At 46.6% G+C, this 12235-nt stretch overlaps 1 protein-coding gene across 30 annotated transcripts in view; it reads left to right on the forward strand.

Moving 5' to 3' along the window:
* KIAA1217 (KIAA1217 ortholog) overlaps window positions 1-12235 on the forward strand; it is a 326984-nt gene that overhangs the window by 239679 nt on the left and 75070 nt on the right. For 29 of the 30 annotated variants that reach the window (XM_027121852.1, XM_027121849.1, XM_027121853.1 and 26 more), the window contains one exon: window positions 9711-10543. In XM_027121852.1, the coding sequence (XP_026977653.1) occupies window positions 9711-10543 (833 nt within the window). Of the gene's footprint in view, window positions 1-3972; window positions 4172-9710; window positions 10544-12235 lie in introns of those variants that run through there. The other variant, XM_027121843.1, reaches the window with a different exon arrangement.

Consider the following 12235-nt stretch of genomic DNA (forward strand, 5'->3'; position numbering starts at 1 on the left):
CTGAGGTCCCATTCTGGCTGGTTGGTACTCATGAGATACAGGCTGTTGGATGTTAAATATTTTTACTATCACCTGCATTTCCCATATGAATGCACAGTGTATCTGAATTATTGGTAATTAATTGTTACATTTCTTTCTGAATTCATCTGCACAAGGCGTCCAGAAAGTCTAATGAGATTTTTCTAATAAGTTTTTTGCATGTGTTTTATTTTAAATTTTATGTAACTTCATTTCACTTAGTTATATAATGTGCCTCCTAGCCATTTCTTTTCACATCACCAAACATGTTTTTAAAAGACCTATGCAGGCATCTCTGTTGTTTTAAAAGAAATTTACTCAAATTTTTATTAATTAAACTTAACTTTACATTTTTCTTTCATTAATACTCTTTATTCTTCTAGACAGTTCTGTACTCCTAGGAATGTTGATGTCTCATTTTGCTCTCTTACCAGAAAAGGGGGGGTTCTCTATGTGTTCATTTGGTTCAGGATCCCCCAAATCCAGATGAAGCCGGATGAGGAGGAAAGAGAGAACAGGGAGTAGCGACTAACCCCGTTAGGATTATTGTTCATCCTAAGTGGGTTCTAGACATTTGAAACCCTATTTTGTGGGGGGAGTGGGGATGAATAACGATAATGACAACAGTACCTACTATTTGTTGCACCTGGTTGACCTTGAGCACCATGTGATGCTTTACACACAGTGGCATGTTTGAATATATCTGTACGTGTGTTTGGGGTGATGATTGCATTGTGTGGTCTGATTGGGTGGGGAATTTGGCCAGATATGCGCCGCCGGCTGAGCCAGTCCCTCTCGTATTTTATCACCTGTGAAGCCCTGCCATGCTTACCACTGAGCCTGACCTTTCTTTTCATTGAGCCCTGCACTGAGGAAGACAGGGGGGGAGAGATATTTATAGAGGATCCATGTTGATCTACTACAAAACTTTGGTTATATGGTTGCTCCAGCCATTCTGGAATGGGAATCAGGTATATTACCGCACAGTGACCTTGGGAATGCCCTCCTGGTCTATGGCCGTGAGCCCCTGAGCCTTGAGAGTGTGTGGGCTGGAGCATCGGGACTGGGCCATGTGGTGGAGCGGACACAACTGGAGGCTGACCTTGACCTCACCCTAGGTGTGACTCCCCAAGGGCTAGGAACTGGGGTGAGGGTCCCAGGGGTGAGGACAGCCTGAGGATATCCCAAGTCCGGTTTAGAGGGGGAGAACAGACTAGTCTACTGTGGTGTGTGTGCGTGTGGCGTGTGTGTGTGTGTGTGTGGTGCGTGTGCTGTATGGTGTGTCTGTGTGGTGTGTGTGTGTGTTGGGGAGGCAGGGGTAGTGGAGATAACATTGTAACGTCGAGTGAGGAGCCTGCATACTCTGGGATCCCCTAGGGGGTCAGGAGCCAGTTCAGTAGTGCTTGGATAATGTACCCCTCAAAGGGCTCCTTTTGGTTGCTAATATTTGCATTTTGCCTGCATTTTTTGGTCAGTCATTTCTATTATGAAATCCACCATAATGTGTAAAACTCCCCGGGTCAGGGACTCTGCATTGCTGGGTCCTTCCAGTGACAAGATGAGGAAGCCTGTGGGAGACCAGCCAGTTCATCCCCTGCATCCTCGTGACCAGGTGTAGGTAAGAATGTATCCTCTCAAGAGCAGGAAGTTCCCCTCCAGGGCAGGAACTTACGGGCTTGTTTAGAGCTGTGTCCTAGAATCATGCTTGGTTCTTAGCAAGTGCTTGGTAAATAGTGTTTACTAAGTGAATGAATTTATAAGGTAAGGAATCAACATGTATTCAGGGCATTGGGCTCTGTTGCCTTTTCAACCTTCTTGTTGCCTCTTCTATGTCTTCTCTCACCCACACTACGGGTCTCTCAGCTGCTTATCTTGATCTTCGTCCATTTGAGCCCATCTCCTCTCTCCTCACGCCCCTACCTCACCCACCCTCCAATCATTTATACCCTCCTTGTCTGTCACATCTCTGAGAAGTCCAAATGGAAATGTGGCTTCTGTGATAGCACAAATCAAACTAGAAGACAGAGCTTGGGAGGTGCCACTGGCTGTCCGTCCCCTCCCTTGTAGCCGTTTGGAGAATCCCAGTGAGCATGACCCTCCTGGGCTTTGATCAAAACAAAAAGTACCACCTATTCACATGCTGAATTCATCTGTATTTTTGCTTCTGCCCCTTGCTAAATAAAACAGTGCACTTGCAGATTAGTTTCCTCTTTTGCCATTAACTTGCTCCCTTTTTTAAAATTAAGATCTAATTGACATATAACATTATATTAGTTTCAGAGGCACAACATAATGGTTCAACAGATGCATATATTGCGAAAAAATGACCACACTAAGTCTAGTTGACATCCATCACCACACAGTTAACAATTGTTTTCTTGTGATGAGAACTTTTAAAATCTACTCTCTTAACTTTCAAATACAATACAGTATTATTAACTGTGGTCACCATGCTGGACCGTACATCCGCAGGACTTAAATGTATTTTATAACTGCAAGTTTGTATCTTTTGACCATCTTCACCCATTTCACACACGTACCCCCAGCCCCCCGGGCACCCACCTCCTGCGTCTGGCAGCCACCGATCTGTTTTCTGTATCTATGATTCTTGAGTTATTGATTCTTTAGTCATTGTTTCTTCTAAAGGAGAGCTAGAGGGAGAGTCCTAACTCTCCTGAACTGGGTGGTAATGAAACAGCCCAGAAATCACTGCTGCCTGGGCAAGTACTGCGGGGCTTATGACGACCTCTTCCAGCATGCTCACCATCGTCACGTGGCAGCCCCAGAGCGGGTACTGTTAGCATTCTTCCTCCCTGCCATGCCTGGGGTTCCCTTCCCTCTTCTATCTCTTGCCATCCCTACTATGCATTTGCCTCCAATTGCACTCATCTCCTGAATCATTATTTCCTCCTGACCTCTCAGATCTTGTTTCTCATAGTAAGGCATCAGCAAATGAGTAAAACTTCCCTCCAAACTTTTCCCATGCATCTCCTTTCTCTCTCTGGCCATGTCCCTATATTGTATCAGCTTGAAAAGATGGGAAAGATGCTTACTATCTACTTTCCAGGGCCTCCACTCAAAAAATGTGCCCAAGATGAGCTTTAGGAGACAGTTTAGCCCTTTTGGTACATTAGACCCACATAGTTTCTTAGTGTCTCTAAGAAGCTATGACCTCAGTATTTAAACCACTGCACGGTTTTTTCCCTCAGACCCCACAATGTTGAGCTCTACATCAGGTATATTCATTTCCGGTGATTGCTCTGACAAACTACCACAAACTTAGTAGCTTAAGACACCACAAATTTGTTATTTCCCAGTTGTGGAGATCAGAAATACAGAATGGTTTCACCGGCCAATGCCAAGGTGTTGGCAGTGCCACACTGCCTCCGAAGACTCTAGGGGAGAATCTCTTTCTTTGCCTTTTCCAGCTGCTGGGGGCTGCTGCATTCCTTGGCTCATGGCTCTCTGCTCCATCTTCAGAGTCAGCAGTGTAGCCTTGTAATAGGGAAGAACCTTTTGTGTTCTATTACAAGCTAGCTAATCACTAAAGGGATGTTGCCTATAAGCTTAAATTACACATAATGGCCCATCTCTGGGAACCCTGACTCCCAGGTAATAAGCATTAAGTTAAAATAATTGTTTTTAGCTCACAAGAAACGTCTTGACCAGACCCACCTGTGAATGACTGCAGGGAGAAAGAAATTAACACCTCCCCTCTGGAGGCTGACCGGAAACAGGAAGTGTTTGACTTTACACCCTCCCCTTTTAGTATAAAAGGAGCCTGAGTTCTGACTCAGGCAAGATGGTTGTTTGGTGGGTGTGGGTGTGTTGTGTCCTCGGGCTGCTGGCTTTCCGAATAAAGTCGCCAGTCCTCACCCCGACACCTCATCTCTTGATTAATTGGCCTGGCGTGGGGTGAGCAGTATGAGCTTGGACTCAGTAACAAATTTGGGGGAGCAATCCAGCAGCCTTGCTGCTCCTGGCCAGCCGGCCCCAGTTGGGGAATTTTCCGGTAAGGCCCTAGCAGCTGCCGGGACCACTTGTCCTGAGGGTCTTCCCTTCAAAGTTCCTCGAAGCAGCAGCGGCTGCCCCAGCACTTGGCAGTTGGAGCAAGGAATGGACATCTGGGAGCCGACAGTTTGCATGCAGTAGGGTAAGTCGCTCCAGTGTGTACAGCCGGGAGCTGTGCTTCCTCTCTTCGTTTGGGGCCTTTTCTCCGGAATAAGCCAATTTGTTCTGTATTTGAGTGGGATACCCTGTTGGAGAGAGGAAGGAGTTGTTGGGCTTCTACCCTGTGTGTCAACTGGTTTGTTTGTTTCTTTGGACGCTAGCATGTGTGTGGTGCCGTTTGTGTTTTGTTTGTTTTGAATTTCTATCTTTAAAAATGGGGGGCTTCCCTGGTGGCGCAGGGGTTGAGATTCCGCCCGCCGATGCAGGGGACGCGGGTTCGTGCCCCGGTCCGGGAGGATCCCGCGTGCCGCGGAGCGGCTGCGCCCGTGAGCCATGGCCGCTGAGCCTGCACGTCCGGAGCCTGTGCTCCGCAACGGGAGAGGCCACAGCAGTGGGAGGCCCGCGAAGCGCAAAAAAAAAAAAAAAAAAAAAATGGGGAATGTTTCAACTATTCCTAAAGAAAGTTCTCTGAGGTGCATTTTGGGTAAGGGATCTGATTACAGCTCTGAAGCCATGTGTCAGAGGAAGATGATATTTTGTTACATTAGTGTGTAGCCGCAGTACCTGTTAGGATCTCTACAGGGGGGTTAGGCAGGGTTATCTTGGGGCCCTGTGCACCATGTACTGGTACCCTTGCTGTGTTAATTATGTCATTTATGGTTTCCTGTGTCGTTGGTATATGTAAAAACCCAAGACCAAACTTGAGGGTTTATTTAGGATTTTCTGTGTGTTCTTTGGGTTTTGGGTTTCATTTTGTTTGGTACCATTTACAGCCAAATCAGTTTTGTGATACTTTAAACTTTTACTGATGTCAGATGGAGAAAAGGAACAGGGAAAAAAACCCTGTCTGCTCTTGTCCAAGAGTGGGACATTCCGAGGAAGAGAACGTTTCCACTTGGTTCGTAAAATCAACAAAAGCTACAAATAGAAATAAGTCTTTTCCATAAATATTACTAAAAAGGGTTTAGCCATCTGTACAGGTGACCTTGATTTGTCCCATCTGCCAGAAACCCCGTCTGCATCCAATCTTTTGTAACTGATGCATTTTACATTGTTGTACTTGATTCATGGCTAAAATTTTGGAATGGGAACTATGACATCCCTGTGTGTGTTTGTACGTGTGTTATAGATGTGTGGCATCGCCAGAAATTTGTAAAAGAGCTCTATTTAACTGGCTTAAAGGAAATTAAGTGCTTAAGTGAATACTCAAATATAAAAGAAACTGTCCAGAATGAGTTTCAGGCTCACGTCATCTAGGAAATTCAGTATTGAATTAATATCTGGTGTTAAAGTTAGCTTAAGCTTGTTGGTTTGATACAGGTATGTCATTAGAGTCATCAACATTAGGTATAATACTTCATTGTACCTGGATTTACTAGAAATCAAGTAAGACCTTATTATTCCTGTTACAAAGTTGGTCAGCAAGAAAAATAATGTGACAAAGCTTTTAAGTAAATAAAATAAAGGTAAATGAAGAGTTTTGGTTAAACTCTATGGGAATAATGTTCTGGAAACGTCTGTCTGGAATAGTCTCTCCAGATTTTCGTACCTTGAAACTAAACTTAGTTCTAAGATAAGATTGAACTTAATTAAGAAAATAAATCTTGGGGCTTCCCTGGTGACGCAGTGGTTGAGAGTCCGCCTGCCGATGCAGGGGATGCGGGTTCGTGCCACGGTCCGGGAAGATCCCACATGCCGTGGAGCGGCTGGGCCCGTGAGCCATGGCCGCTGAGCCTGCGCGTCCGGAGCCTGTGCTCTGCAACGGGAGAGGCCACAACAGTGAGAGGCCCGCGTACCGCTAAATAAATAAATAAATAAATCTTGAAGGTAAAGTGGTACAAAATCTGAATTTGGTTCTCTAAGAGGACAAAGTTCTCTTAAAATATTGAACTCCTGTTGGTAATAGATCATGAGTTTTTGTTTAAGTGACCTGTATTTGCCATTGGGATCGCTTATCTCTGGTTAAAACTTTCGATATTTTTGACAGATGTCCCAAAAATCAAGTTCTAAGTGGGATTCATTTGACCTCTGGCTAACGTTGGGGTTTTCTGGAGAGTCTCTGGAACACCTCAAATTACTTGTTTTCTCTCCATCTCAGAGAGAGGAATATTAAACTAATTGGGCTTATTTGGTGTGAGGAATTGCGTGGGAGGCATTGTCAAATGGGTGGTGATAAAACTTCTTAGGTTGTACTGTATGGGTAAATGTTATTAACATATATATTCCAGAAATTATATGGAACTCCTAAAATTCTGGCACATCCTGGTAAATGATATCAGTCATAACTTTAGTAATTACCGTATTGTCATAGCCACAGCAGTAGTCAATTTTCTATTCAGTTGCACTGTAATCCCAGCTGGCTGATGCCAGGGCAAAAAGGCATCCTTTTAACGGCTAGATGATCACTTGCTGTCTATAGTTTTACAGTGGCTTTTGAATGACACTCCAGCTATTTTGTGAAGAAACAGGCCAGAATAATGAAATCCTTTATGTGCAAGCATTTGTACTATTCCCAGGGAAAATAGGGAAGGGAATGAGAGGACATGTTGCCTCAGACCTTAACTCCTCTGGCTGAGCTGGCTGTCCCAGCCGCTCCGGCCGTTACGCCGGTATATCCAACCCTTACACCACCTTCCATTCCTATCCAGGCCCAGTTCCTGACACTGGGGCCCAGGACTTCCCTCCTTATAGGATCAGTTAGAAAATGCTGGGAATTCCCTGGCGGTCCAGTGGTTAAGGACTCAGCACGTTCACTGCGGTAGCCTGGGTTCAATCCTTGGTCGGGGAACTAAGATCCCACAAGCTGTGCAGCGCGGCCAAAAGAACAAAACAAGAAAATCCTGTGCTAGTTTCTGGGGCACAGGCACTTGGTCTGGAATCGCCGTCTAAGACCCAACGGGGCAGCAGATTTGGGCCTGGAGCCACTTCTGGGACGGGTATTTTCCTTACGCCATTATCTCATGGGGGGCCTAAATGGAAATGACCAGTGGCTGGGTTTCTCAAACTTGTTTAGTTGGAAAGATTGCAGCCCTCCTTATAGAGAGGATGCTCTACACCTGAAGCCCACTTGCCAGCACCCACAGCTGAACCAAATGGGGACCCCGGTGAGGGAAGAAGGCCCTTAGGAGAGCACTGCTCATTAGTGCATCTTAGCAGGACCTTGAAAGGGGAAACCAAGGCAAAAGGGTTGGAACGAAATTCAAGAAATTCAGCAAAACAAATGAAGACCTCTCTGAACTTTTGGAAGGGATTTATCAGGCCTACACACATCGTACTAATGCAGATCCCGAGGCCCCTGCAAATATTAGAATGGTAAATTTGACCTTTTGGGGCAAAGTGCCTTGGATTTCAGGAGAACACTGCAAAAATTAGATGGTACATTTGGAATGAACCCATCTCAGTTGGTAGATGTTGCTTTGAAAGTGTTGAGGGAACAACAACAGAAGAAAGATACAAAACGAAATGCCACTTTTTTGGCAGTGGCCTTGGCTTCCTGGAAGGCAGGTAACCCGGAGAGGTAGGCCACGACTGGGGAAGGAACAATACGCTTATTGTGAGGAGTAGCATCGCTGGAAAACAGATTGCCCTCTGCTGAAACAGAACAGTAGAAGCTGAGAGCCTCTCATGGGAGAGAGGATGCTCTGAATGAAGAGACCCAGGGACTCCCTTGGCCTTGAGGTACCCAACTCCCCACAGGAGCCAGGGGTGAAATTGACAGTGGGGGGATGACCTGACTGACTTTCTGACAGGCCTCACCCTGAAGTTTTTCAGCACAATAGGGTGACATCTGAGTCCCACCAGAACATGCTTTAAGCCATCCCAGAAAAGGAGACCAAGCCCTTACCCCCAGAGTCTTAAAAATAACCCAGAGACTGCTGTCAGACCTCCCAGGTAGGGACTCAACACAGAGGAACCTGCCCCACCGAGGACTGACAAATATTTACTCAAAGGCCTTGAGCCTCAGGAAATCTCAGATACCTGCTAGTGTTTGTGTGGACACCTTTTCAGGATCGGTGGAAGCATATCCCACCTGGACAGAAACTCTCTGAAGCAGTTAAAGCCCTCCTTAGCGAAATTATCCCCTGACTTGGATGAAGGCATTAAAACTGCATTCATCCTAGAGACGGCAATCAACAGGAAAAACCAAGAAAATGAATCATATATCAGAAAGGAGCGTTGCTAAAACGTCAGGAGACATTTAACTTGGGATAACCTTGCTAGTTGCCATGCTGTGGATCAGTGGCTCCCAGAAGCAGGCTTAAGTTAAACACCTTTAAAATATTGTATGGTACTCCATTCCAGGTGTGTGCCCAGGCAGGAGAATCTATAAACGCTAAAAGACCTAGCGGTTGCCAATTACAGTAAAACTTTGGGCTCTATACTGACCTCTGCTCCTGAGTTTGACTCCAACAGGTCTGCCCATCCAACTGAAGTAGATGGGAATTCCATTGCAGCTGGAGAAGGGGCAACCAATTTCTTGAATTGTGTCCAAATAAATAGCACAGGAATTTATATGTATTAGGAACTGGAACCAAAACCCCAAGTCAATTATGAATTAGACAACAAAGTGCTAATAGGTTTCATCGTGTTCAAATAGTTGTAGGTAAACAAAGGCTGACAAAAGATTCTAAGGAATATTCGTCACCTCCGTTCAACAGGAAGTAACCAGCCAGAGTGGTCTTCCTCCCTTTTCCCACAAGATTGTGGAATGGACATTGACAATGGGGAATTATTATAGGGAAGAACCTTTTGTGTTCTATTACAAGTTAGTCACTAAAGGGATATTGCCTATAAGCTTAAAATATACATAATGGCCCATCTCTGGGAACCCTGACTCCCAGGTAGTGAGCATTAAGCGAAAATACCTTTGTTTAGCTCACAGGAAACATCCTGACCAGGCCCACCTGTGATTCCTTTCTGCAGGGAGAAAGAAGTTAACACCTTCCCTCTGGAGGCTGACCGGAAGCAGGAAATGTCTGACTTCACTCCCTCCCCTTTTAGTATAAAAGAAGCCTGAATTCTAACTCAGGCAAGATGATTCTTTGGGGAATGGGTCCACCGTCTTCTCGGTCTGCTGGCTTTCCAAATAAAGTCACTCTTCGTGCCCCAACACCTCACGTCTCGATTTATTGGCCTGTTGTGGGGCGAGCAGTACGAGCTTGGACTCCGTAACAGCATCTTCCCATTCTCTCTCTCTGATTCCGCTTCTGTCATCACATCTCCTTCCATGACGCTGACCCTCCTGCCTCTTTCACATATAAGTGAATGCATTGCATTACTTTCACATAAGTGATTGCATTGGGTCCACCTGGATAATCTCCCCAACTCAACATCTTTAACAGGGGGTATCTGCAAAGGCCCTTTTGCCCTGTAAGGGGACATGGTTACAGGTTCCAGGGATTAAGGTGTGGACATCTTGCAGGGGCCACTATTCAGCCTGCTTCATCAGGGAAACCACACTGAGATGTCTCTAAAAACATGAATATCAAAGTAGATTTTCTAATTTCTTGCTTTCTTTTCAGATGCAGAGAGAAATCGTTTATGCAAGAGGAGATGGCCCTGGTGCCTCTCGACCTGGACCCACAGCTCTTCTACCCCACGCCATTCCAAATTCTCCACCGTCCACTCCTGTGCCACATTCCATGCCTCCCTCTCCATCCAGAATCCCTTACGGAGGCACCCGGCCGATGGTCGTTCCTGGTAACGCCACCATCCCCAGGGACAGACTCTCCAGCCTGCCGGTCTCCAGATCCATCTCTCCCAGCCCCAGCGCCATCTTGGAAAGAAGAGACGTGAAGCCAGATGAAGACATGAGCTCCAAGAGCCTCGCGATGTACCGCAACGAGGGTTTCTACGCCGATCCTTACCTTTATCACGAGGGGAGGATGAGCATAGCCTCCTCGCACGGCGGGCACCCCCTGGATCTCCCCGATCACATCATCGGGTATCACCGCGCCGCAGTTCGTTCAGCCAGTGCTTACTGCAACCCTTCTTTGCAAGCGGAAATGCACATGGAGCAGTCACTGTACAGACAGAAGTCAAGGAAGTATCCAGAGAGCCTCTTGCCTACTCTGGGCTCCAAAACGCCCCCGGCCTCTCCTCACCGAGTCAGTGACCTGAGGATGGTGGAGATGCACGGTCTCCATAACGCCCACGGGCCCTCCCACACCATGCAGTCAGACCGGGTCTCACCCAGCCGCCAGGCCTTCAAAAAGGAGCCCGGCACCTTGGTGTACATTGAGAAGCCACGGACGACTCCAGGATTAGCCGGAATTGTGGACCTCGGCCCTCCTCTAGTTGAGAAGCAAGTGTTTGCTTATAGCACGGCTACGATACCCAAAGACAGAGAGACCAGGTAAGGCGGTGAGGGTAGCCAAGGGTGGGCCACGCCCACGTGCTGGTTTTGAGGGCTGCTTTACAGAAGTCGAACCAAGAGAACAGTGGTCAGCTGAGCGCCGGCCTTGAGCACTGTGCCCTGTGGGTACTGGCCGCTGCGGGGTAGGGGAGGAAGAATAGGACCAGAGGGCTGTTGTCAGCAAAGAGTTTCTAAATCCGGTGGTCGAGTGAGGCTGGGCAGTAGCCAGGTTAAAGGCAGGCAGGCACCCCAACAAGAGAGGTCAGAACGGGCCTCCCGAGTGTGGATCTAACGGCAGCATCGTTAATGTAAATCTGAATAATTGAAAAGAAAATTATGATTTCAGAAACCATTCAGACAAATCATCAAAAGCTGATCATAACTGATCTCCCACGGAAAGTGAGTGAGCGGTTCGAGTGTTAACTGTTTGAAATGGCGGTTTTTGTTCTTCCTTGTGAAGGGCAATTTTGTTTACTCATCTGGTTATGAGAAATGAAAAGGGTGTGTCATCCAGGGTGATAAAAACATGAATTTGCATAAAAATAGGATGGTGTTGATGTAATACTCATTCAGGAGTGGTACAGAGATCAGCAAAATTTTTCTAGTGGATGTGACACTCCAGGAATTTAAATTTCTTTTTAAGTTTACATGTGTTTATAATTTACCAGCCCAGAACCTTCATACTACATCTTGAAAACCCTCAAGTCTGTAGAGTAATAGAAAAGCTAATCTTTTTTTTTTTTTTTTTTTTTTGGCCGCGTTGGGTCTTCGTTGCTGCGCGGGCTTTCTCTAGTTGCAGCGAGCGGGGGCTTCTCCGTTGTGGTGCACGGGCTTCTCACTGTGGTGGTTTCTCTTGTTGCGGAGCACAGGCTCTAGGCACGCGGGCTCAGTAGTTGCAGCAAGTGGGCTCTAGAGCGCAGGCTCAGTAGTTGTGGCGCACGGGCTTAGTTGCTCCGTGGCATGTGGGATCTTCCCGGGCCAGGGATCGAACCCATGTCCCCTGCATTGGCAGGCAGATTCTTAACCACTGCACCACCTGGGAAGCCCCAGAAAAGCTACTCTTGATAGAGGGGATTTCTCTACCCTGAACTGGCTGACAGAAGGCAACATAATAATTATAATCATAAAAATCTAGTCAAAGAAACTGAGTCCGAAGGAGGTTAAGCATTTGACCTGTTGTCATATGGGAATTCAGAAGGGGCATGAGAAATAAAATTCAGATATTCAGCCACTCAGTACCTCACTGGAACCACTGTTCCATCCTCCTTACCAAAACCGGTCATGTCACTTTCTACTACATGACCTTGTAAAAAGAAGGCCAAAATTGTGACTGGAATGTGATGGTATATCACTATCTTAATCACACAAATTGGAACGCTCTGTCCTCACTGGCAGAATTTTATCATGAAAGGGCCATCTCTTATCTGGTTCCAGAAGAAAGATTCCAGGAAGATGGAAAGAGAATAAACGTGGAAGTTGGGGGATCATCAATGTACCAAAAAGCTCTAACCCTCTCTACACAGTTTAAAAAAAAAAACACAGCAACAGTGGGCTTCCCTGGTGGCGCAGTGGTTGAGAGTCCGCCTGCCAATGCAGGGGACACGGGTTCATGACCCCGTCCGGGAGGATCCCACATGCCGCGGAGCGGCTGGGCCCGTGAGCCATGGCCGCTGAGCCTGTGCGTCCGGAGCC

The sequence above is a fragment of the Aethalodelphis obliquidens genome, unplaced genomic scaffold (genome assembly GCF_003676395.1).
Source record: "Aethalodelphis obliquidens isolate GAN/ISIS:26980383/991018 unplaced genomic scaffold, ASM367639v1 scaffold23, whole genome shotgun sequence".
Classification (NCBI taxonomy): domain Eukaryota; kingdom Metazoa; phylum Chordata; class Mammalia; order Artiodactyla; family Delphinidae; genus Aethalodelphis; species Aethalodelphis obliquidens.